Source organism: Hyaena hyaena, unplaced genomic scaffold (assembly GCF_003009895.1).
Source record: "Hyaena hyaena isolate Hyena2069 unplaced genomic scaffold, ASM300989v1 scaffold_159, whole genome shotgun sequence".
In the NCBI taxonomy this organism is placed as follows: Eukaryota; Metazoa; Chordata; class Mammalia; order Carnivora; family Hyaenidae; genus Hyaena; species Hyaena hyaena.
This window is the reverse complement of record NW_024080791.1, coordinates 2,730,287-2,757,997: the sequence shown is the minus strand read 5'-3', so window position 1 is coordinate 2,757,997 and position 27,711 is coordinate 2,730,287. Positions and strand designations below refer to the sequence as shown.

The following is a 27,711-nucleotide window of genomic DNA, read 5'->3' as shown; positions in this document are numbered from 1 at the left end:
GAAATGATTCTGATGTTAAAAACCACTAAAATAAGTAAAATATGTTATTAATACCTCTGGTTTCTTTCTCAGAAAGTTATTCACTATAGTGACTTAATTTTGTTTTCTGTGGTGTAACTAAATTTCTGGAATGCTAGACTGCACATAGACTTTCTACCAGCAAAATCATCTACTGAGTATTTGTTCTCAGCTTCTGTTATGCTTCAAGATATATTTTTTTGTTTTCTATGCCATGTTAATCTTCTTGTATCTAATTCTTGAAATCCTAAATATGTATTCCAGTTCTCCTACAACTGTGGAACAGTCTTTTTTTTTAAGTGATTTCTACATCCACCATGAGGCTTGAACTCACAACCCTGAGATCAAGAGTTGCATGCTTCACTGACTGAGCCAGCCAGGCATCCCTGTGGAATACTTTTTAATTAACCTTACAAGGTTGGGAATTAAGTGAATTAATTCATATAAGTCCTAGTGCAGTGCCTGGCACAAGAATAAGAAATAAATAAGTTTTGGCTATTGTTATCAAACCTGTTACTGGGCCTTGAAACAAAGTGGACCTTTAATAAGTGTTCATTTTTCCCCGTTATATCCAACTCAAGACCACCTTTAGGAAACATTTTTTAATTATTCCTTTTTAACTACCTGACATTATAGTTTGATATCTACTTACTGGTAATACAAAATAAGTATTTATATGTATTTCAGGAATGTATTCTTCAGTAGTCCTTTAAAGAATAGCATCTTTAAAACAGTAAAAATGTGACCATATATAATGCTTTTACAGAAACTATACAGCACCTTTGCTTTATAAATGGAGATGTTTTTCTGTATTGCAAGCTGAAAAATGTTTAAGAGCAACAGTGACAGAAACCTCTTATTTTTAATTGAATAGTAATTAGTAATGCATTTGAATCATTAAAATTTCTTTTTAAATGTTTCTTTTTGAGAGAGAGAGTTGTGTGAGCCTGTGGGAGAGGGGTAGAGAGAGAGGGACGCAGAAGATCTGAAGCAGGCTCCATGATGACAGCAAAGAGGCCGATGTGGGGCTCAGACCCAGGAACCACGAGATCATTATCTGAGCCGATGTCTGACAGTAACTGACTGTGCCATCTAGGTGCCCCTGAATCATGAAAATTTTTAATGATTAATTTTGAATTATATTATTAATTGAAATATTTCTTAAGTTTGTGATTTTTCCCAGAACCTGTGTTTAGAAAACAATAACCATAATTTGCATACCTCTAAGGTGGCTATTATTGGCTGTAAATAACAGGTAGTTATTGATTGTAAATAACAGGTAGTTATTGATAAATTTACATTAGTTAAAAATTTTTTAATGTTTATTCATTTTTGAGAGACAGAGGCAGAGCACAAGTTGAGGGAAGGGCACAGAGAGAAAGGGAGACACAAGATCAGAAGCAGTTTCCAGGCCCTGCTGTCAGCATAGAGCCCGACGCGGGGCTCAGACTCACAAACTGTGAGATCATGACCTGAGCCGAAGTTGGTTGCTCAACCCACTGAGCCACCCAGGCACCCAGTTTCCATCAATTTTAAAGAAAGCATTTCCAATAATTCCGGTTAACTTTCCTGTGAAGCCTCTTAATCTAAATTTTAACAGTGATTTGTTTTTTTTTTTTTTTTTTTTTTTTGCCTGCCCAAGCTCAAGGGGAAGTTCAAAGCGATTGGCTGGGCAAAATGTAGATGATATGCACAAAAAAAAAAAAAATTGGAAAATTAACCACTGCTATGAGATTTAAAGCTTCTTTTGCTCCTGATAGATTTTCCAGTATTTATTGAAAAATTTCATTGTATTACACTCATTATTTCTAAAATTAGAAAATAAAAGAAGGTTAGGTAAGTTTCTCTAATAGTCCATGATTTTAGGTGGTGTCCATTCTTCTTCTGAGCATTAATGTCAGTTAATTTCCTGAGAGGCTCAGGGGAGAATCTTGGACCTGTTATGCTTTTAATTCTGCAAAACCTGCTTTAAAAAGTATGGCTTCTTTTTATTGAGAAAAATTTAAATTCTTGTTTCTGTATAAATTGGTCACATTTTGCATTTTTCTTTCTTCCCTGACATATTCAGATGGGGCTGGTTTCTTTCCTGTAGTCTCACAAATAGCATTCTCACTCTGATCTCTGGAATTTTATTCATGTTATTTATTTAGTTTTTTAAAGAAATTTTTTAACATGTCATTTAATTTTGAGAGAGACAGCATAAGTGGGGGAGGGGCAGAGAGGGAGGGAGACACAATATGAAGCAGCTCTTGGCTCTGAGCTGTCAGCACAGAGCCTGACATGGGGCTCGAACCCAGACCTTGAGACCATGACCTGAGCTGAAGTCAGATGGTTAACCGACTGAGCCTCCCAGGTGCCCCAGTTTATGTTTTTTAATTAAATTATTGAATTTATTTTATTTTTTTTAAAAAACTTTATTTATTTTGAGAAAGAGAGTGGAAGAGGGACAGAGAGGGAGAGAGAGAATTCTAAGCAGTCTCAGCTCTGTTGGGAGAGCCCCTCTTCGGGCTCCATGTCTCATGATTTTGTCTCAGGTCATGATTTCATGGTTTGTGAAATTGAGCGAAGGGCTCTGCATAGATAGGAAGGAGCCTGCTTGGGATTCTCTCTTCCTCTCTCTCTGCTACTCCACCACTTGCACTTTCTCTGTCTCTTCTAAAATAAATAAAACTTTAGGTTGGACACTTAACTGGCTGAGCCACCTAGGCACCTGTAAGTTACTATATTTAAAAATTGGTTTGTTCTATAGTATTTTGGCAAAGGAATGTGTTATATTACTGAGGTAGACTAGGACTTCAAAAATAAAACTGATCAAACTAAGCAGGTTTTTCTTTTGATAGTAATTATTCCAATGAAAGTTTTGAGCAGCTGAGGTATTGAAAGAATGGTTTTTTTTTTTTTTAACTTTTGCTTTGTTTTAATTAGGCATTTTTAGTGCTTTGGAATCATTGGGTACTCAACAGCTAATAGTTGTAAAACCTTGAGCAAGTTACTTAATTTTTCTGAAGTTTCTTTTCTCTCTATTGAGTGATGGGTTACACAGTTTCTAAAGCATAGATATCTTGCACACAACAGATGCCCTGTAAATATTGTGTTTATTCTCCACCTGTGTCTTTATTGTTTTCTTTCTCTTTAAAAAATTTTTTTAATGTTTATTTTTGAGAGAAAGAGATAGCGTGAGTGTGGGAGGGGCAGAGAGAAAAGGAGACATAGAATTTGAAGCAGGCTCTGGGCTCTGAGCTGTCAGCACAGAGCCTACCGCAGGGCTTGAATTCACAAACTGCTAGATCATGACCTGAGCCAGAGTCGGATGCCTGACTGACTGAGCCAACCAAGTGCCCCGTTTTCTTTTTTCTTGATTGTTGCATAATCTCTTATGAATAGATAGAGGACTATTTCTATCTATATATTTTTTAACATCATGGTAAGTTCTTAAAAAGTATGTAGCACTAATCATATAACGTTAATCTGTGTTATGTAATCTTATGTTGTGACAGCCTGAGGAAAGGACTTGGAGGGGTTTTGGTGGTAGATTGGCAGAAAAATTTGTTTTAAGGTTATACTTTAAAATCACATAGAGTTTGGTCTTTAGGTTTCCAGTGAAAGATGTTTATTTTTTGGCATGTGTAAAATATGTGGTTTTCTAAAACGTCTTTGTTATTTTTTGGTAACAAATAATGTATTTGTGTTTTGTGAAAAAAAATGAACTTGGAGATGTCGATTGACAATACTGACTTAGAATTGGTTACACAGAAAATCTTAACTTTAATAATTGGGAACTCACTATAGATAGCCATGTATTTTGGGAATTTTTATTTTTAAAAATAGAGGATGATTATTTAGAACTTAATTATTAAGTCCTTATGTACCAGGTACTGGAATAAGCACTTTATGTGCATTTTGTCTTTAAAAATCTGAACAATCTACCCTGTGAAGTCTACCCTGTGAAGTAGGTAGTAGTAGTACCCTTAGTTTATGGATTATAGAACTGAAATTCAGAGATTAAACAACTTGCCAGGAAGTCATATGGGTTGTGCTCCTTGACTCAGAGACAGATTTCTTAATATATTTAAGTATTCCCTTTAACACTAGCACAGTTGTATCTGTCACATTAAATAGTCATAACTTTGTTGAATTTAAAGATACGTAGAATTTCATAGAAAATAAAATTTGAATTGTGAGAGCTGGAAATTTAAGTATATAAATATTTAAATTTGCTTTAGATCATCTGGAATTTATATTACCGTATTTTATACATTATGAAAGCATGGTAAGTCAACATAAAACAAGGCTTTGGGGTGGTGGGTTTTTTTTTTTTTAATTCTGTGATTCAACATAGTTTCCTTTTTCTCTAGTGAAGTAGCTCTTTTAGCCAATTATGCAAAAAAACCTTTTTTTTCCAGTAGGGTCTATAAAGTTCAGTTATTTAGATGCACTTTTGCCCTGTACTCACCTTTTCTTTTTTTCTTTTTCTTTTTTTGGTTTGTGTGTGGGGTAGAAGTATTCCAGAGTTTTATTTAACTGAATTGGTAATTTGTTAAACCTTTTGATTCAATCTTTGTGGTAATCCTTTCTGATATGTATTAGTCAAAAATGTGTTAATAACTAAGTACAGTAATATATGTCATTTTCTTAAATGTGCCACTTCAGAGGATAATACTTTTGAGACTGAAAGATTAATTTTTTAATATTGTAGTTGTAGAATGAGGTAGTTTCACATGTACTAACTGCAGACAATGTTTTTGAAATACAGTTTGTTATTTTATGATTTCTTTGTCCTCCATGTCCTGAAAATGAAATGTTCTGAGTTAGGGTGGGGAAGAAGGTTAATTTTCATAAGCTTCTGGTTAGTTGGAATTTTGCTATACTGTTTTGGTATAGTAGGAAATGCCCTTTTTAAAAAAATGTGTATTTATTTATATTAAGAGAGAGATTGACCGTGCAAGCAGGGGAGGGGCAGAGACAGAAAGAATCCCATGCAGGCTCCATGCTGTCAGCACAGAGCCTGATGTAGGGCTTGGACCCAGGAATGATAACCTGAGCTGAAGTCAGTTGCTTAACCACCTGAGCCACCTAGCTGCCCCAGTAGGAAATCCTTTTTTTATTTTATTTTTTAAAGAAATCCTTTTTAACTGAATTATTAAGTATGGCTTTCTATTAGATGTATTTACTTAGATGTTAAATTTTAGTCAGGTCATTGTTATTTTCTTGTGCTTTTTTTTTTCCCGAGTTTTCCTTACACAGTGTCTCTGTTGGTATTAAGTAAATAAATCAAGCAGGTTGATTTCAGGAAAAAAATAAGGTCTAGTACTGTTGTATAGTATCTGTGAACCATATTTTTTTATTGACATTTCTGAGTGCTTGTGGTATGCCAAATATCTGTGTAAATTGCATGTGTACACACACACACATACACACAGATATTCATGTAATGGGACTAACTTTTTAGGGTAAATTGCATTCATTATCAACCCATTTTTTTTAATGTTTTATTTATTTCCGAGAGAGAGAGAGAGACAGCGTGAGCAAGGGAGGGCCAGAGAGAGAGGGAGACACAGAATCTGAAACAGGCTCCAGGCTCTGAGCTAGCTGCCAGCACAGAGCCCGATGTAGGGCTCGAACCCATGAACCATGAGATCATGACCTGAGCTGAAGTCAGATGCTCAACCGACTGAGCCACCCAGGCGCCCCCCCCCCCCCAATTTAACAGATGGAAAATTGAGGCACAGAGGAGTAAAGTCACTTGCTTATGGTTATGCGGGTAGGAAGTGATGGAGTTAGGATTTGAGTATGGACAGCCTATCTTGGAACTCACATTCTTAACTATTAGGCTAAGCTCTTTCTATAAGTACAACAAATATGGCATTTAGACTTAGGGCAAATGAAGGAGATATGTGATTAGTAGAGGGAATTGTAGTCGTATTGCTAGTTCTATTATACTATGATAAAGACTGTTTTGCAATTACTATTCATGAGACTTTTACTTGAGTAATTATAATTATCGTAGATGTTATTTACAGCAGCAAACATTTTTAGAGCATTTTAGAGCATTTATGTGCCAGTCCTTTGCCTAAATACTGTACCTGGTTTATCTCTTTTCTAATCCTCATAATGACCATATGAGGTAATTACTGACTTCCTCATTTACACATGAAGAAACTGAGACTAGGAGATATTTTGTAATATGTTCACATCCTATGGATTGTTAAGTGGTGAAGATTAAAACCCAGTAAGTCTTATTCTAGAGTCCGTATTCCGGCTCCCATTATAGTATATTTAGCTATGGCTCATTGAACAGGGTGGAAAAAGGTAAATCAATTCCAAGGAAAGATTATGCAACCATTTATTTTTCTGTTGAAATGAAACTCCATCATTTTAGTTTTCAGTGGGAGAAGGGTACCTCTTATGTATACGTGCTCACCTGAACACACATATATGTGAGCATACATATATGTTAGTTTTCAGATATTTGATTAAATTCTTACACAATAGAATTTGTGATCATGGGAAATGAGTATAGCATGTCATATTTTCATTATTTGATGTCACTAATATTGTTATAATGGATAGCTAAACTTAAATATTAGAATATGGAAAAGATAAAACATTAAAAAAGCTGAATGTAATAAAGAAATAACATAATTTGGAATCACTTTAGGATTCTGTACCACCTCAGGCAATATTTAGGAAACTTGATTTTTATTGCATCATTGGTGTAAGGAAATGCTAATCTGTAGCTATTTCTGTTTGGACAAAGTTTTAGTATGTGGTTCTTAGTTTTTATATAGCATAATATTTTTTGGGAAGTGGATTAATTGGCAAATTAGTTTATGAGCAATAAATGATAGTCTACTCTGAAGAAAAGTCAGATATATTTTAGCATTTATAATATTGAAATATTATATTTAATACATTATAATGGAATATTATAATATTCAATATATAATATTGAAATATAATATTTGCATAATTACCTTATGTCAATCTGGTTAAGGATTATGAAGTTCTAAATTTCCTAAGTTAATTTTATCTATTTATGCGTGGTAATTAAGAGAATTCTTAATGCATTCCTGTTTCCATTTGGAAAATACAGGAATGTTTACATTGATTTTTATACTTGGACTTGGAAGGGAGTTAGGTGATATTTGAAAAATAGTTTCAATTTGAGCTGGAGTGCAAAAGTCATCCAATAACGATTTATTTTTATTCTTGGCTACCGTTTCTTTTTAAGGTATGTAAAATTTCACTGACGGTTTTGCTCCTATTTTTATAGTTGCATGTAGTCTTCATTTTTCCTTCTAGTATTATTTTAAGTTGGTTTAGAAAGAGCACCAAGAAACTGACATGGTTGTACACTTACACAGTAGTATTTAAATATATATGAATAGTGTAAACTCTATAAATCTATTGTATACTAAACTCGCTACTTAGAATACCTTTAAAATTGTAGCACCATATAGTTCTAATCTTGTTTTGTTATTCATAGTCTGCGGTGCATTAGTTCTCTACTGAAACGTATGTCATACTTTGACAATCATTGTTTACACGTAATTTTCTCTCTTTTTATTACAATGCTTCCCCAGCAAGGACAAGTTTGGAAGGTTTGCAAAGCTTTTCACCTTCCCTTTGCCCGCTTGCCCGCTTTCAGATCAGTTTCATGTTTCATAACTTCTTTTTCTGCAGTTCACAACATAGCCATAGTAAAAAGCGAAAAAAAAACATTAAATTGCAATACGTATATCTTCACACATAGTAGAGAGATAAAACTGTTCAAAGGAAACATTTAAAAAAAATGCAATGAGAAGTTAAATAGCAATATTTACAGTTTTCGTAATTCCCTAAGAAATAACATCTCACTAGCAAGCAGTTAGTCAAGTGTCACATAACGGAACACTGAATAGTATTGATTATATTCTGTATTGCTAATAGTTCAGATAACAAATTCTTTCTAATACTTATATTTGTATCATGCTTTACAGTTTAGTACAGAGGATGCTATATGGCTGATGTGGTCAAAATGTAAACATTCCCATTCTGTGCTTATGAGAACAGATACAGATTCATTGTTTGAAGTGCTGCTGGTATGATGGAAAAGTACTGTTGTAACTCAGATGTTCAGAGGAACAGGTTACACACTTTAGCACTATAGAGACAGTTTTAGCAGCTTCCAGTTCTTTTGAACTAGGGCTCTTGTATTCAAATGTTTAAAATGAATGAGGAAAACATTTTGGAAAAGACATTTAAACATAAGCTTTTATTTTATAACACTTAGAAAACATTTCCAGTACTCTTCTGAATATTTAATTTTGTAATATTAGCTTCAGATGATTACAATTCTACCTCAAACCAAGACTTTTTTTTCTTTTTCTTTTTTTTTTTAGGTTTGAGCTTTTTCCTTCACTGCTGTTCTGCGCTAACTGCTTTGAAACTTTCCATGCATTTTTTTCAGTAGAAGAACATCTCTGTACTGTCTCCCATTGCATATTTCAGCTGTGACAATCCCTGCACTTTGCCTATTCATTTTATCACCTGCTCACCAAAAACAATAAATATCTCTAATTTCTGATTACAGATTTGCTGTTAGTTGGTTTTAGAACAAGGATGCATTTCACTTTTTTATTACTGTTGTTTTATAGGCATGTGGAGATCCCAAGGCAAAACCATCCTACCTTATTGACAAAAATCTGGAATCTGCTGTGAAATTCATAGTCAGAAAGTTCCCTGCTGTAGAAACTCGCAACAACAATGTAAGTCATAGAAATTTTTGTGTTAACTTGATTTTAACCATCAATAAGGAAAGTAATGATTAGATTAATACTTGAAGTCGTTCTTATTTGTCTAACTTTATATTTTGGTATACCGATTATATATGTTGATTAATGACTTATGGAGACAGAGACACTGTTCTTACGAACCCTAAAACTGAGAAAAATGATTGAAGTACGTCACCATTTTATTATGGAAAACATAAGATCTTAATTTCTTATATACTTCTTCACTTTTAAGTGGCAACAGAAAGTAAGGTAATAGATACATACATATATGTTCCAGATATTTGCATGACTGTTGGGGTGTTTTTCCTTATGTTATACACTTTATTTTGAAACTAGTAAATGTCTTCATAGAGCTTGTGTTGCTTTTAGTTACTAGCTGTGTTTAGTTATAAAATATATTTGTTTCTTTAATATTTTTATATTTGTGAAAACGTTCTGAAAAATAATATAACTAGGTGATGTTATAGGATCTTTATTTTTCCATGATACTTTCTTCAGATGGAATAGTTTCTCTTAGTATATCTAAATATAATATTCAGAGTCCTCCTGATATGTTTATGTAATCCTTTGATAGTTCTTTATAATAATTTCTATAAATAATTTTAGAAAATTACGGCTAATTTTTATCTCATCATGTTCTTTCCATATAAATTTTGTTGAGTTGGAATCTTTCTACATGTCTTCTCTTTTTAAATTTTTTTCTTTGGTAGTATTGTGTTAATAATCTTTGCTCTCTTTTTCTTTATGTGTACAAACTTAGTATAGAAATTTTCTCTTAAATATGGTCTCCCTACTTTTGAGAAACTGTTTAAAAACACTTTGTCATCTTTTAGTTTCCTTAAATTCTTTATTTTTATTGAACATTCATATTTAGCTTGCTGATATCACCTTTACTTAAAAATATGTTAGTATACAGGGAAAATACCAGTCAGAATTAATAAAGTCTGGTAAAGTCTTTGTTTCTTATGATTATAGGTTAATAGTAGTCTTTCTTTGTTTCATAGAAGATTATGTTTTGTAATTGGTATAATAAGGTATCACAATTAGTTCCTGATTACAAATGGGTGATTCAAAGTGCACGTTTTTTAAGAGCACTGTTATTTGTGTGGAGACTCTTTTAGTTGTTAACATTAATTAGGTGACTTATCTGTGAGATAATATACTTACTCAGAATGAGAGAAGGTTTATAATGAAAATCTTTCTACATTTAGTTTCATATATACTTCTCTTTCTCCTGGCTTCTAAAATCTCTGTGATATAAGCTCTTCAGAGAATCATTTAAGTTTAATTTCTGTGTGTATATGTGTGTGTTTAAGTGTCCATGTGAAAATAAGCATATGTTCCTAAATATGAGGTCTTTTCTTAGAAAATTAGCAAGATCTGATTAAATACAAAACAGTTTTCATAACTAACATTTTTTATTAAAGAGTAAATTAAGAGTCTTTGCCTCTTGATTTGCAGGGTAAACTTTATATAACAGTGCTGCTCTGCTGTTTTCGTGTTTATTTTTATAGTTTTACTCAACTTTTGCAGCACAAAGTTGTTTTTTTAATAACAGCTTTATTAAGGAATACTTCACATATATACAATTTACTCATTTGCAGTGTACAATTCAGTGAGTGTTCTGTACATCAACAGAGTTGTGTGTCTCGTTCCATATTTTGGAATATTTTCATCACCCCAAAGAGAAACCCCAGACCCATTAGCATTCACACCTGTCAATCCCCCATCCCTAGGTGAACACTAATCTACTTGCTTTCTGTATGCCTGTTATAGAGATTTCATACAAAGAGGATCCTATAACATGGTCTTTTGTGATTGACTTTTTTTTTAACATAATGTTTTCAAGGTTTTTCCAAGTTGTATCATGTATCAGTACTTCATTTCTTTTCATTGCCAAAGAAATTCCATTGTGTGGATATAACATTTTATTTATCCACTCATCAATTGATAGTTGTTTGAGTTGTTTCTACTTTTCTTACTGTTATGAATAATGCTGCTATGAACATTTGTGTAAAAGTTGTTGTATGAACTTATGTATACTTTGAAGTGGAATTATTGGGTCATGTGGTAATTTTTTGTTTAACCTATAAAATTAGTTAGATATTGTTGAATATTATGCTGCTTGTAGAATTTAACTTTGGTTGTTTTGTGCAGAGTCTGAGTTTTGCCATACGGCCTTTACAACTTTTCGTGTGATGCTATTCTACTGGTTTTTGTCTACTGAAGTATCACATACTAGGTATTTATGACGTTTTGTGATCTCTGTTTTGATAAATCCTGGTGAGAAGATCCTAGCCAACTTGGGTTAGGAAATGACAAATGAGTTCTGTTTTGTTATTTTTTAATTTCATAGAAGTAGTTAATGGAGGTTTAAGGACTGGGAATGGTAGAAACTTGCAGATTTCTGGGTGCTAAGTAAACTGACAAAATGATATTGATCTCATAGTTGGGTTTTTTTCCTTCTTATTCCGGGTCTTTGGTTCACTGTACAAATATGTATCACAGAGCATGCTTGCTTTATCTCAGGGATCAGGGAGAATCCCTGGTTAGCACTATTTCAGTTTTAATTTATGTAAGTACCACTTGTCCCCAGTTTTAGAAAAGGCAGACATAAAAATATTGTTTTGGTGAAAAATTAAGCACAAATTTTTATTTTGAAGTTTCTAAGATTCGATTCTTACAAAAAGGCTACTACCTGTGTACTCACAGATATCTGGTTATCTGGTATTCTTAAAAAATTTTTTTCTTTAATGTTTTATTTATTTCTGGGAGAGAGAGAGAGAGAGAGAGAGAGAGACAGCGTGAGCAGGGGAGGGTCAGAGAGAGGGAGACAGAATTGGAAACAGGCTCCAGGCTCTGCCCTGGCTGTCAGCACAGAGCCCAACGTGGGGCTCAAACCCACGAAGCGTGAGATTATGACCTGAGCCGAAGTCAGACGCTTAACCAACTGAGCCACCCAGGCGCCCCTGGTTATCTGGTATTCTAACAAAGGGGAGGATGCTGCTGACAGATACAGCCAGATTGGTTCCTGATGGAGCCTCAACAGGGATGATGTTGGATTCTGTTGAATCAGTTTTGCTGTCTTGCTCAGGCCCTTTTGTGACCAGTTAGAAACTTTTGTACTTTCCCAATTCTGGATTTAAGAAAATTCTGGACCAAAGGATGTTTTGTTTTTACCACTCTGGAGTCATGATGTTGACCTAAATGTGGCCATAGGCTTCAAAGTAGACTAATTAAGTGACATTCAAATGAATAAAAGTTTTATAAAATAGTAGCACTTACTAAGTGTCTAATATGTGCCAGGCTGTTTTAATAGAGTTAACAGATTTTTAAATTTAATTTTAGATTAAGGAAAGGATTTCTTATTTATATTTCTCTAATTTATAACATAATATCTTGTAGTATTTTGAAAGGGTGACTGCCAGGAGGATGTATAATTTGTTTCCCATAAATATCTTATGAGCATATAGAGGGAAATTTTGTTATTTTCCTGGATAAAGAAAATAGTAGAAATTCCTTATTTTAACAGGTGAAAATTGTTTTGTCCAGGAAATTCTTAGGAGCATTTTAAGGAAATGATCATGTACGTGTATGTTAAAATTTTTCTTATGAAATATTTTTCCTAAAATATTTTAAACTTTACTTAACCCCTTTGTTCTTCTGTTGCATTTCCATCTAACAGCTAGTTTGTATTTTCTAAAACAGCTAAAATATCTGACACAAAATGTCATAGGATTTGCCTTCTTACCCGCATTGTAGTATAAAATTTTGGATTTGATTCCCAAATTAATGAGGAAATGATATATATTACTGCTCTGTGTATGTTCAATTAAGTTTTGACCCCCTAAGAATGAAGGCATTGTTAGTGAGGAGAGTGCCACAAGAATAGAGGGATTCTGGACTGAGATGCAGGCTATTACTAAAATAATTTGAAAATTAAGTTTTCAAACTTAAATGAATATTTTGTGTTATAGGTGTTACTTTTCTCTTAAGGAACACAGTATTATAGGATACTATGTAGTATATCAAATATTTTAAGTAGCATACAGGTTACTCAAGTGAAGACAAAATAAAGCAACTCTAATTTTGGTTGTGAGATATAGTATTAAAATCTTTTTTTAATTAAAAAAATTTTAATGTTTATTTTTGAGAGAGACAGAATGTGAGTGGGGGAAGGGTGGAGAGAGAGAGAGGGAAACATGGAATCTGAAGCTGGCTCCAGGCTCTGAGCTGTGAGCACAGAGTCTGACATGGGACTCGAACTCACAAACCTTGAGATCGTGACCTGAGCCAGAGTTGGTTGTTGAACCGACTGAGCCACCCAGGTGCCCCTAGAATCTGTTTTTAAATAATATTTTATCCCTGGTGCTTGGTACAATAAGAGGCAGTAAATAAATGTTTGATGAGTGAATAGGATTTATTTTATTCAATCATTGTTTTAAATTTGTCAGAACTCAAACTTACCAATAAAATTTTAACTTCATTATGTCATTAGCTAAAAATTAACTATCCTTTTTAGTAGAGTTACACAGATACATCTCATTAATGATGCGTACTACTGAGAGTACACTGTAATAAGATAAGAGTCCCAGCTTCTTGAAAACATAAATGTGTTTTGAGAGTGGGCTGATGGTCTTGAGGATGGGTGTAGAGATTCCCGGACACATGCAGTTTGATTTAGTTAGTAGAAGGAAAAGGTAAGGAAACTTGCTTTTTTCTAGTTTGTCATGTCTCGGCCTCCATTATGATGTGCTAGATACTGGTTAAGAGGATGGACTTGAGAGTCAATAAAGCAGAATTTGAGTTCTGGTCTTTCCACTTACTAGCTGAATGATTTGGGGTAAGTTATTTCAGATCTTAAAGCCTGTTTGTTCTTATCTCTAAAATGATGATAATACCAATCACAAGCAGCAGTTTACTATCTCCTAAAGTACTTCATAGATTTGTGTGACAAATTGCTTTTGAAAAATGGAAGCTGTTATTTATATTACCCCTCTGACTTTTTGGTCTGCTTCACTGGCTTTTCTTCTAGTGGCCCTTTAAACGTGGTTATTTCCAAATGACTCCTCCCCACCTCCACCCCCAGCAGTATATATGTATGAAAACTTTTACTTCTGTGGCTTCAACTAAAAGTAATATACTCTCTTCTGTTTTCTGGGTTCTGAAATTCTAGATCTGAATTCCAGTTACCGTTTAGACAGCTGCACAAATTAAATAATAGCAAACTTTGTATTCAGTATTGAACACAGGATTATTCCCCATTTTGTTTCTCTTCTATGTTTTCTGTCTTGAGCCATCATCTTCCACTTGGTTAACTAAACTAGAATTTTTAGAAATCCCTTTGGATTTTATAAAATGTCAGGTTGGTCATTTAGAGCTTATCAGTTTTAATACTTGTCAGTTTCAATAATGTCTTGAATTTATTGCCTGATTCAGGTCCCCGTCTCCTGCTGGGACAAATGCTGTGATAATCCAAACACTGCTTTTCATGCCTTCCAGTCTCTCCTCCTGTTGCCACTCCCCATCCCCCACACTAGGGGAGGCCATACAGAACAAAACTAATATGTTTCTCCGTGTGATAACCCCGTCTCTGTTTTCCTGGCCTAGGCACTCATCTTTGTATCCTGTTGAGTAGGATGTAGTAGGTCAGCAAGTAATACTTTGGTTTTAAAAGGAGTTATCTTACAATTAAATAATGTGACAGGATTTGGAGGATATATTTTGTCACAAAATAATGTCTATCTATATAAATACCCTAATCTAGACTTAAATATTTGGTCTTGACAAAGTAAACTTTGCCACAATTGAAAGAATTTTAATACAATGAGAACTAACTAGTGTCTATTCTTTTTAAAAGGTATCATCAATATTCATTTAGTATCTCTTCTACATGTAATAGTCTTTAATTGTAGCTTGAATAAACAGAATAAATAGAAGAATGAACTCCTCATTAAAGGTACACGTAAGCATGCTTTAATATATTTGAAAAGTATTTGAAATAGTTAAGTGCTGGCAGGGATTTGCACTAGTATTAATGACCTACCTAAATTGGTTTAAATTTACTTACAATTTTTACGTAAATAACAAATTCATGGTAATGAGCCAAATAGTTCAGAAGAATTTAAGATGAAAAGTTGGTCTGTCTCCTGTCCACTGTTTCCCACCCTAATCATATTCTCAAAAGGAATGTCTTAGAAGTATGCTTGTTCTTTTATAAATGCATTTACCAGTGTTAGACAGTGCCTACTATAAATTCTCTGCTACAAAAGATGAGAATTGAGCTCATTCCATTTCTTGTTCCTTACTTTCTCCTCTCTTCTTGATGTTTGGTACTTTTGTTGTTAATATTTTTGGATCATTGGTTACTTCCTTTTTAAACTCTAAATAGTACAGTTCTCTGTTTTTATGCCCTCACCCTTGGTCATTTATACTTTAATGGTGTCAAAATTGTTAGTGCTTTCTTTTGTTTCTGAAACCATACGATGTTCTGAGATTAATTTCTGTGCTGATTCTAAAAATTTACTAGTAAAGACCTGAGTGCTTAGTTTGTATTGCTTCATTCCATTGGCACATTGGACTTACAAGAATTTATATTATATATATTTATTTAGGTTTATATACATAATGTATTTAGCATTAAAGTGAAACGGGTTCTTTCATCCAGAAGTATTTTCCAGTTAAATTTGTTTCATAGGCATATCATGATTTCTGGACTTGAAGTTACGTGCCTTGGTAGAATTCTTAAATTTATCTGTCCCAATAATCATATGTAAGCTTTTCTTTTTTTATAGAGCCCACTTTCCTATAACCTACTGTCTTCTAACTTCCCTGTGGACAGGGAAGTTTGCTTATGTCTGCTGCATAGCTTTCATCCTGGGACATCTTTGTTGTCCTGAGTATAAAGGTTTTTACCTGGTAAAACTGCATTGACATGCAGTTTTCACAGAGTTTGGGAATACTCTGAAACTGTGTTCAGAATCTGAATGTGAATGAATTTCTCGGCTTTCATTGTATTCTCAGGAATGATTCTTAGGATCCCAAACCACATCTACTTTGAAATTTTGTGAATCTTGTATGCTTTATATTCTAATTATACTATACTCTAATCATAACCTCTTCAGCTCACTGTTGCTCTGTGTTTTCCTGCAAATGAGACTGCTAATGAGCATTATACTGGGGTTTTATAGCACAGCCCCCAAGGAGATTTATTTCTGGCATTTGCAACCATCTTTCTATTTTCCTCAAGCTTCTTAGTTATATCTTACCCTTAGTAATAGCTTTTTAGCTATATTTCAAAGTATCCCTTTGGCTGCAATGTTGGTTATCATGCCCTTCCTAATAACAAAGGATATTACCAATACGTAATCACTTGTTGATCTTTAATTTTTATTTTTTTGGTTATTTGTTTGAAGGGGGCTTTAGCTGCTTTTAGCCTGGTACCCTTTGAGCACCCTTAGTATGGTTTCTTACTGTTTATCATGGCTGCCCTGGTCTTACCTTTTGTCAATTCAAAATTTTTTTGCCAAAATCCAAAATAAAAGACAACACAAGAAACTGTAGTAGAGTAAATAGAGATGTTGCAAAAACACTTAGTTTTCTTTATTCTTCTTCTTAGCAGTCATCTTGGCAAAAAATGTTTTAAATATGTATACCAACGGTCATTAGCCAAAAATAAATAGGATAGTTTACTATGTTAGTCCTCTGTGTAGTGTTGGATAGAATGTGGAACATGGGAAAATATATTTAAGTGCTTATTTTTTAAGGAGTATTTTATTTGGGAGAGTATGTGTATACTTTAATGGTACAAATTGGCCATGCTTTCTATTGCCTCTAGGCCTTTGTTAACGCTGTTTTTACTATCAGGAAAAATACTTTCCTCCCATATTCTTTCATTAGGCTAACTTCTGCTTGTCTTTTGGGTCTATCCTTAGAGATCACCACTTCAGAGAAGCTTTCTTTAACCCTTTCAAATTAGGTTAAGTGCTGCATGTATAGTTCCCTCCATTTATCATTTAGTCACTCATTTAAAACATTTGTTGAGTACTACCTGTGCCTAGTCCTGTAATGGGAGAGGGGATCCAGCAGTGAATAACTAAGTCAAATTACGGCTCCTTTAGAGCTTACATTCTATTGGATAGAGATAGACAAAAAAGAATATGAATATAATGCCAGGTAGAGATGAGTTCTAAAAAGAACAAAGCAGAATGATAGTGGGAGATACTTACTTACTTAAGGTGACCAGGGAATGCCATACTAAGGAGGAGGATACTTGCAGTCATTGAGATCAGAGCTGATAGTGACTTGGGCTAGAATGATAGAGGTGAGAAATGTTCAGATTCTGAATTATTTTGAAGACAGCCATGAAATGTTCAGATTCTGAGAATGTAATTTGAAGATAGAGTCTCCGGTAATTTGCTGATGCGTTGGTATGGGGTACATGAGACAATGAGAGATGACTCAGATTTTGGCTGGAACAGATCTCCAGATTTACTTGGGTGAGGACACAAGAGGAACAGGTTTGGGGTGGGGGCATAAAAGGGATAGTACTCAACAGCTCAATACTAGATATGTTAAATTTGAGGGGTCTGTTGGAAATCTGAGTGGAGATTTTGAAAAGCCACTTGTATGTTTAAGTCTAGAGTTTAGGCTAGCCTGAAGCTGAGAATTTGAAAAGGAATTATTGAGTGTTTTAAGAGAGAGGAGGAGTGGCATAAACATTGAAAGTGGAAGAATAAATTGACAGTAGAAATTAGCAGTGAAAATGGAGTAATGTTGCTACTCAGTTAGGGTTTGTCAGCATATGTATATGCTTTCTCTTATTGTAGGTTTTATCAGGCAATTATGATAGAGGGAGAAAGAGATAAGGGAATAATCCAGTGATGGGCCATTCAATTTTAAGATGGATAAAAAAGGAATTAGAACATGAGAAAGGTGAGTGACAGTAAAAAAAAAAAAAAAAAAAAAAAAGGTAGGGTAAATGGATCAGAGGTGCTTCTGAGTTCCAAGAATAGATGAGGATGTAAGGTATTAGAGAGTATTATAGGTCTTCAGTGGGAGTTATTCTTCCATAGATGCCACTTTGCCTTGTCTCCAAATCTCCCAAGAACAACAGATAAACAAAAAGGCCAGGAAGAAGCCAAGACAGTTTAAGCATAGACTTTATTCCTCTTTACAGGCTTGCAAATAGAGGAAATTTAACATTAGCCACCATGCTCTATCAATGTGTGAGAAAAATAATCCCTGGGAGCCCTCTTTATTTTAGGGTCTACTTTAACTTTCCCCATCTTCCTCACCATCCTTACCACCCTTAGAAGCTCTGACCATTCTTGTGGTGTTTCTCAAACTGGGGAGGGGGAGGGATGTGTGCTTTAAACTTTTTTCATTGTTATTACTAGGTGGTGAAGGTCTTTGTTTTGTATTATAAGCATTATAGTGTTTCACCATTTTATAATCTTGCACCTAGAAGTTAGTTGTGGTGTAACCAGCTTATAAAACTGAATATTTACCTAAAAATAGGTGAGAGTTACCTGCATATCTACATGTACATCACTCAGTAGACTATATACTCTTTTAGAGGCAAGGCTATCATTTTATTCACAGTTTTATCCCTAGCTCCTCTCAAGATGCCTGATAATATGATGAGTTGGGATATTTGTTGACTAAATGAATAATATATTTATAAGTAAGTAAATAAAATGTGACATATCCATTTAACGGGATACTGTTCAGCAATTAAAAGGAACACACTACGTATACATGTTGTAGTATTGCTGAACTCCAAAAGATTAGGCTAAGTGAAAGAAGCCAGATCAAAAAGCTACATATTGTATGATTCTATGTTATAGAAAGTGTCTTAAAAAAAGCAAATTTGTTGACAGAAAGTAGATCAGTAGTTGCTTGGTGCTGGGGGTATTGGAGGTAAGAGTGAGGTTAGCTGTAAATAGGCACAAGGAGGCTTCTTGGTATAATGAAAATGTTCTAAAACAATATGGTTGGTAGTTGCATAACTCTAAATTTACACAAATTATCTAATTGTTCATTTATCACGGATGAATTTTATGTTATATAAACTACCTTTTTAAGTGATTTTTATTTTTAATTTTTAAATGTTTGCTTATTTTTGAGAGAGAGAGAGAGAGAGAGAGCATGCTAGCCAGGTGCCCCACAAGCTGTATCTTAATAAAGCTGTGAAAAACAAAGAATTTTGAACAACCAGAAGTGGTATTTTATCTTTTATTTTTATTTTTAAGTTTATTTATTTGTTTTGAGAGAGTGCACGCATGAACTTGAGTGGGGAAGGGGTAGAGAGATGGAGAGAGAAAGAATCCCAAGCAGTCTTCGTGTTGTCAACATGAAGCCCCATGCTGGGCTCGAACTCACTAACCACAAGATCATGACCTTAGCCAGAGTTAGATGCTGAGCCCCCCAGGAGGTCCTGGAATTATTTTAGAAAAAATGAAATGTATTCAGAAACTGTGAGATCATGACCTGAGCCAAAGTCGGGTGATTGACTGAGCTACCCAGACGCCCTGAGAAATAAAACTTTAAAAAGTAAAAAGGTATAGCCATCAAGGACAGTTTAATGTTGGCTTATTACCTGCATATGGCACCTGCGGCCATCTTGACATAAATAGCTCGGCATAATTGTTGATTTTAATGATATCTAATCTGTAAGAAAAGCTTGATTTTTTTTTTCTGTGTCCCCGAGTTATGAAAGCAAGGTAATCACATATTAGAAAAATTTTTAAAAATAATTATTTAAATTGAATGTGAAGAACTAGCTTCATTTATATTAGAAAATGGTGCCATTATACAAAAATTATATCATTAACACAGTATACTACCTTTTATATAAATGTGTTACACCTGACCAACCTATAACAGGACCTATTATAGGACCTATAATTAGTGATTTTTCTAGTACTAATGATAAAGTTACAGTAGTTTCACAAGTTTGTATTAATTTGACCATCCTGTAAGCAGAAATCTTAAACTTTCAGGATCTTTTCTGGTGCAACTTAATGTACTCAGGTGGTGAGATAGAGATTGTTTTAATTTGTATTACCAAACTTTATATTAGTCTTTGTTTCAGTTATCTAGTGCTACATAACAGATCACCCCAAATATTAGCTTAAAACAACTTATTTCTTATTCTGTGGGTTCACTGGGCATTTCTTGTGTTTGTCTCACCAGCTGTTTGTCACGACTATGTATAGCTAGTGGATTGCCTGGGGGGGTGGGTCTAGCTGGGATAACAAGATGCTCAGCCTCTTCTTTCTTCATGATATATCTGAGGCCTCTTCATACATGGCACTTGAGGGCAGTGTTCCAAAAAGAGCAAAATCAGAAGCTGCAAGGCCTGACATTAAGAGTGTCATTGCTGCAGCTTTCTGCTTGCTGGTCAAAGCAAGTCACAAGGCCAGCTGAGATGTAAGAGTGGGAAAATAGAATACTATTAAATGGGAGGAGCAATAAAGTCCTGTTACAAAAGAGGCATGCATACAACCTTTCATTACTTTGCCTTTCTGTTCTTTAAATATAAAACTCTGCTCTTTGGAAATAATTTAAACAGATGACTAGCAACATAAACTTGAAAAAGTTTAATGTGTAAAATGAGATTGATTTAGAGGAGTTTTTGGAAGCTTTGGTCTGATGAGACTATAAATAAATACAAGTATTTTCTGCATAGAAAATAGTTGTGGCTTTGCTTGTTCCTATACTATTGTTGTATCATTGTATGGAAACTTGAATGTTGAAGTATATTGAAGAGGCATTTTAAACTTTGATGTCTGATTGACCTCATTTGGCATTTTACCAAATATGATCTGTTTCTGTATCTGGAAAGTGAGGATAAAAATTGGGATTGGGAAGATAAAAGTTCTGGTGGCCTCTGGGTGGCTCAGTTGGTTAAACATTGGACTCTGGACCTCAGCCCAGGTCTTGATCTCAGGGTCGTGAGTTCAGACCCCACACTGGGCTCTGTGCTGGATGTGAAGCTTACTTAAAATAAATATATTCTGGACACAGATGAGAGTGATAAGTTGTACAACAATTTTAGTATATTTTTAAGTGTGAACTGCACATTTAAAGATGCCTGAAGTTGTTCAAGTAGTTAGTGTGTTATGTATATGTATATATTTAAAAATAAAATCTTTAAAAAAATAAAATGAGTACTCTGTGTTGACTTGAATTTTCAGGTAATCTTAGATTTGCTTATATTGGTTGAATATGCCATTCTCTTTAGACACTTCTCGTTTCCTTCTTTTATGCTTTCCTATCCTGGAAGGACATAATGAAATATTTTGCCCAACTTTGGAGATTTATTCTAGTGACTAAATCACTAGTCTGTGTTAGGATACATAAACTCATTTGAGACATGGGTTGGTACCTGATAATTGCATTTGTTTATAATCAGCAAAGCAATTTAAAAATTGATTTTATCATTTTTACGTTGAGAATCTTGAGGATCGGAAATTAATTGATAGATTGATTGTACATCCTACTATGTGCTGGTATTCTTGATGTTGGAGATACAGCAGAGAATCATGCAAACCTCCTTGCTCTCATGGATTCAAATTCAAGTTGGGATGTTTAGAAAGCAATTAATAGAAATAAATACATACTTTGATTTGGTGATAAGTGGTAGGAAGAAAGAAAAGGCAAGATAAGCTGTTAAAGAGTAAGGAGGAAAGGAGACTATTTTATTTTTACTTTTAATTTTTTTAAGTTTATTTATTTTGAGAGGGGGAGAGAGAATGAGGGGTATGAGCAGAGAGGGAGAGATAATTCCAGGCAGGCTCCACGCTGTCAGTGCAGAGCCCAGTGCTGGGTTCAAAGCCATGAACTGCGAGATCATGACCTGAGCCAAGATCAAGAGCCGGATGCTTAACCAACTGAGCCACCCAGGAGCCCCAAAAGGAGACTATTTTAGATAAGAGTGCTTAACAGTGGCTTCTTTGAAGAGAAATGAGGGAGTGAGCTATGCAAACAAGTGGCAAAAACATCCCAGACTTGAGAAAGAGCGAGTGCAGAGGTTCTGAGGTGGGACCAACCTTGATGAATTTGATGAACAGAGGAGAAAAAACCCATATGAGAACTACTGAGTGAGGCTAGAGGAATATGAAAGGAGATGAAGTCTTAAAGATACATAGGTGTCCTATTTAGATTTTATTCTGAGGCTCTGGTAGGGACTTTGTATTTTAAGTGTGATGGGAAACCATTGGAATTTTTTAAAATCCTTTTATTTTGAAATAAGATTAGATGTCCGGGTGCCTGGGTGGCTCAGTCGGTTAAGCGTCCGACTTCGGCTCAGGTCATGATCTCTCGGTTCGTGGGTTCATGCCCTGCATCGGGCTCTGTGCTGACAGCTAGCTCAGAGCCTGGAGCCTCTCTTCGGATTCTGTGTCTCCCTCTCTCTCTGACCCTCCCCCGCTTGTGCGGTCTCTGTCTCTCTCTCTCTCTCTCTCAAAAATAAATAAAACAAAAAAATAGAAATATTATTATATGTAAAATATATGCAGAAATAGTGCAGAAAGTTCCCATATACCCTTTACCCGGTGTTAATATCTTGTGTAACCATTATTAGAATCATTTGTTTTTTTTTAATAGTTTATTGTCAAGTAGGTTTCCATATAACACCCAGTGCTCATTAGAATAATTTTTTGAGGGTAGTGCATTGCTTTAAAATGCTTACTTTCCTGCTTCCATATGGAGAAGACTGAATAAGTCAGATGAAGTTTGGAGAGCAGTTTGGAGGCTAGTGTAGTGGTCTAGATGAGAGTTAATGACAAAGGTGGTAGCTGACAGTTCCTTTTGTAAGAGGTTTACCCAAGTAGCTTCTCAGGATTCCACACTTTTTAAAAGCGTGGTTTAGAATATCATATTAAGAAACTGAACAAAGCTTTTCCTGAGACCAAACTTCTATACTACTTTTGTTTTTAAAATTTTCATTATTTTAAAAATTTTATTTAAATCCAAGTTAACATATAGTGTAAGAATGTTTTCAGGAGTAGAATTTAGTGATTCATCACTTACGTATAATACCCGGTGCTCATCTGAACAGGTGCCCTCCTTAATGCTCATCACACATTTATCCTGTACCCCAGCCAACTCCCCTGCAGCAACTCTGTTTCTTTCTCTGTATTTAAGAGTCTATTATGGTTTGCCTCTCTCTCTCTCTCTCTCTCTCTCTCTCTCTCTCTCTTACTTTTCCTTCCCTTCCCCTACGTTCATCTGTTTTTTTTCTTAAATTCCACATATGAGTGAAATCATATATTTGTCTTTTTGTGACTGACTTATTTCTCTAAGAATAATACACTCTGGTTCCATTCATGTTGTTGCAAATGGCAAGATTTCATTCTTTTTGATCACCGAGTAATATTCCATTGTGTGTCTATGTATGTATGTTTATCAGTCAGGGGACATTTGGGCTCTTTCCATATTTGGCTTTTGTTGATACGGCTGCTGTAAACATTGGGGTGCATGTGCCCCTTTGAATCAGCCCCTTCGGATAAATACATAGTAGTGCAATTGCTGGGTGTTAGGATAATTCTATTTTTAATTTTTTAAGGAACCTCCATACTGTTTTCCAGTGGCTGTACCAGTTTGCATTCCTACCAGCAGTGCAAAAGGGTTCCCCTTTCTCAGCATCCTTGTGAACATCTCTTGCTTCCTGTTTTGTCAGTTTTAGCCATTCTGACAGGTGTGAAGTGGTATCTCATTATAGTTTGATTTGTATTTCCCTGATGTTGAGTGATGTTGGGCATCTTTTCACATGTCTGTTAGCCATCTGGATGTCTTCTTTGGAAGAGTGCCCATTCATGTCTTTCGTCCATGTCTTTACTGGATTTTTTTCTTCTTGATATTGAGTTTGATAAGTTCTTTATAGATTTTGGATACCAACCCTGTATCTGATATGTAATTTGCAAATATTTTCTCTCATTCTGTTGGTTGCCTTTTAGTTTTGCTGATTGTTTCTTTTGCTGTGCAGAAGCTTTTTATCTTGATGAAGTCCCAATAGTTCATTTTTGCTTTTGTTTCCCTTGCCTCTGGAGATAGGTCAAGTGAGAAGTGGCTGTGGCTGAGGTCAAAGAGGTTGCTGCCTGTTTTCTTCTCTAGGATTTTGATGGTTTTCCTGCCTTACATTTAGGTCTTTCATCCATTTTGAGTTTACATTTCTGTATGGTATAAGAAATTAGTCCTCTTTCATTCTTCTGCATGTCCCTGTCTAGTTTTCCCACTGCGATTTGCTAAAGATACTGTCTTTTTCCCGTTGGATATTCTTTCCTGCTTTGTTGAAGATTAGTTGACTATATAGTTGTGTGTCCATTTCTGGGTTCTCTATTCTGTTTCATTGATCTATGTTTCTGTTTTTGTGCCGGTACCATACTGTCTTGATGATTATAGCTTTGTAATACAGCTTGAAGTTTGGAATTGTGATGCCTCTAGCTTTGGTTTTCTTTTTCAGGATTGCTTTGGCTATTTGGATTCCATGCTGTACTTGGTTTTTAAGAGGAACAAAATATTAGCATAATTTAGTTCAAGAAAAAGAATTTATTATGTGTAAGCAGTTTTGATAATGAGAAACGTAATACTTGAAATAGATGAATAAATAATTACAGCCACATTTCTTTGAAAATCAATGAGTTGCCGTCTTAGGCATTGGTTCTTTATTTGCCAGTAGTTTTTCTTTCAAAGAATAAAAAGTAGTAAACAGTACATTTCAGTGAATTTTTAGATACTTGTTTTGTGTGTAAAATGCTTCTAATTTGGCAAAGATTGATTACCAACATTTTTCAATGCAAAGATACGGTGTTTTTACGATCTGCATGGCTAATTTTTATACTGTTTAGTTTTTACATATTTTTTACTTTGAATGTTAAGAATAAGAATCCATGGTTCAAAATTTAGTGAAAGCATTGTACAAATATTTTGCTAATGTATATAGTAATCTGTGTATCCAAAATATGTTTTTAAAGTATTAACGAATAGAATCAATTCTTTCCAGAATTAGACTTTTCTAATGTTCTCTTCTGTTATATCAAACAATTTATTATTGATCTATATTCTTAAAACATTTCCTGCTTTTTGTTTACTATAAAACAATGAGATGATGAATTAAGAAAACCTTGTTCTGGATGTTGAACCTAATATTAAATACATTTAGTAGTATCTACTCTCCTTCACTTTAAGAACTAAAAGGTAGCATTCTTTTTTATGGTTGAAGTCTTAAAATTGTAGACATTTTTGTTCTTTGTGGTTATAATTGAATTCTTTCATACGGAACTTGATGGAATTTATTTTCATTAAATAGGGAATATAATTGAGACGACTTAGTGAGATACTTGTAAAATATTTGGAACAATGCCTGGCAAGGAGTGTGTGCTCACATAATACCAGCTCGTACTAGAAGTACTATGAGTAGTATTGGAATTATTCAAAATAGCGTTACTTTTGTTTTGAAAAGTGGTTTGTTAGCCTCCTTTGCACTTTATCTAATAATGAATGAGTAGCCTCTGGGTGCCAGGAACTGTGAGATGTTCTCATGTACATTATTTTGATGAAGGTATTAGGCTCTAATGGTTAAGTCATTTAGTCTTGGTTGTGGTAGGCCTTCTAGCAAAACCTGTCATTGACATATAAAAGCCTTTTAAATTTGTCTCTCCTCTGATGGATGTTTATGTTGGATACTTTCTTATGTGCAGAACCATGTGATATGGGCTGTGGAGATTGAAAAAATGAGTTTGATACACTGTCTTTCAGTGCTGTAATAGGTTAGAAAATGATACTGTTAGAAATTATACACATTTAGAGGGGAGAGATAATACTTGCATTCAGGGAAGAAGTTTATTCAGGAATGGTTTTTGAAGAATAGATTAACATTTAAACTGAGTAGTTTGGGAATAGTAGGATTTGGTTGGACATATCAGTAGAAGAAACAAATATGAGATGTGTATAGAAAATAGGGAATAGTTTGTTTTGGCTACTGTGTGTGAATGAATGTAGGGAAAATTTTAGAATGAAAGTTAAATTTTATTTAGAACCAAATTGTGTAGGGCCTTGAAAAGTTGACCGTTTGAATTCAGACATTGATTAGTTGAGTGAATTTTTTTAGTCACTGTAGAGGCTAGTTACCTATGGTTTGGGGGAAATAAAGTTGAATGAGAAATTTAGACCATAATGAAATTTTATTATTAAAAAGGGAGATAGTGGCTGTACAGAATGGTAGAAAGAACATTTTAATAGGAGTAAGGACATGAAATTTTCAATCCTGGCCCTGCCATTAAGTAGTTATACAACTTTGGGACAATTCTTTTACATTCTGTGGGCATGGCATTAGGTTCTCAATGTGTCAAATAAGGTGTGTGTAAAAGATCATTAAGGCCATAATGAGATGGTGACTGTCATTTTTTTTTGTCTAAACTAGGATGATGAAATTGAAAGGAGGTACTATTGATAATTAAGCCCAGTAGCAAATGAATTATACTTTTGCTTCTTATGAGTGCACTTTCACCTATTATATTTCAAAACTCAAATTTAAAGTACTGAAAAGCAAGAAAAAGGACTAAGACATCAATCATAAATGTTTATTTAGGAACTTAAAGGTAATATAATCTGAGGAAATAGAATCTTTTAAAATTATTATTTTTAAGTGAAGTGTAGTTGACAGTGTTACATTAGTTTCAGGTCTTTAACAGTGATTGCACAAGTTTGTTTGTTGATACTATGCTCACCACAAGTGTAGCTGCCACCCGTCACCATACAGTGCTTTTACAACACCATTGACAAAATTCCTTATGCTAGATCTTTTATTCCCTTAGCTGAATCATTCTATAACTGGAAGCCTATGTTTCCCACTCCTCTTCACCCATTTTGTCCATTTTGTCCATTTGACACCCCTGGAGAATAGAGTCATTTTTAAGTATTGGCTTAATGAGTGGTAATGATTAAAAATGTGCATATAAACATGGAATTGTTTTGAAACAGATACATTGTTGAAAATAAAGTCAGCTACTCATAGATAAAGCTAAAACACAGTTACACATCATTGTAAGTATGTACTTTAATACGTCTGGCATTAGAGGAAGTAATGAGGTACTTGGTTTACACATTTTCTAGGCATAATTCTTTAAATGTCTTTTGGGACTGCAGTCTTTAGGGTAGTTTACCCTATATTAGATCGGTCTACCAGACTGCTCTACTACTATTTTAAACAGTCTTGTTATAATTTTTTTGAATCTTCCCTTGATGTTATACTCACTGCTGTAAATTTTCTGGCTTATCATAATGGTTCAGTATATTTATGTAGAGGAGCACCTCTTCCCCCAATCTTCCTGTGTAAGTAAGAACTGTAGGAGGGCCTCAAAATTGTGTGGACTTTGTTAGGAATTTCGTTATTTCAAACCACTTTTCCTTATTCTAGTTTTCTCATATTCTAGACAAGTGATTCTCAGACATTCAGTGTGCATTCAGACCACCTGACTATTAAAAGGCACATTCTCATTCAGTAGATATTCCTTGGGCTTGAGGTTCTTCTTTTCTAATAAGCTCCTAAATGATGTGGAGTTGCTGCTCTGTAGACTCCACTCAAAGTGTCAAGGTTCTAGGAGGTTAATTAGAATTCTCTCAGTCTTATGATTAAGGACATTAAATATGGCTGGATTCTTTCAGAACTTAATATTGATAGTTTTAAAAAGAAAACTTAGGACTTTTTAAATTTAATAATACAGTTGATTAATATTTACCTTTTATATTCACATTTCCCTCTTTCATGTTTACCAGTGTCTTAACTCTAGTTTTGCTTCTTTCTCATTTCTTTTTTTGTTGTGGTTTTTTGCTTTTGTTTAACGTATTATTGTGTTTTGTGGATCTGGTCAGGGAACCGTTACTGTATTTTATGTTTGTATCTACATTTTAT

General features: G+C 34.3%; 1 protein-coding gene across 1 annotated transcript in view; it reads left to right on the top strand.

Moving 5' to 3' along the window:
• NCKAP1 (NCK associated protein 1) overlaps nt 1–27,711 on the top strand; it is a 107,012-nt gene that overhangs the window by 10,325 nt on the left and 68,976 nt on the right. The window contains exon 2 of the mRNA XM_039239633.1: nt 8,655–8,765. Within this exon, the coding sequence (XP_039095564.1) occupies nt 8,655–8,765 (111 nt within the window). The remainder of the gene's footprint in view (nt 1–8,654; nt 8,766–27,711) is intronic.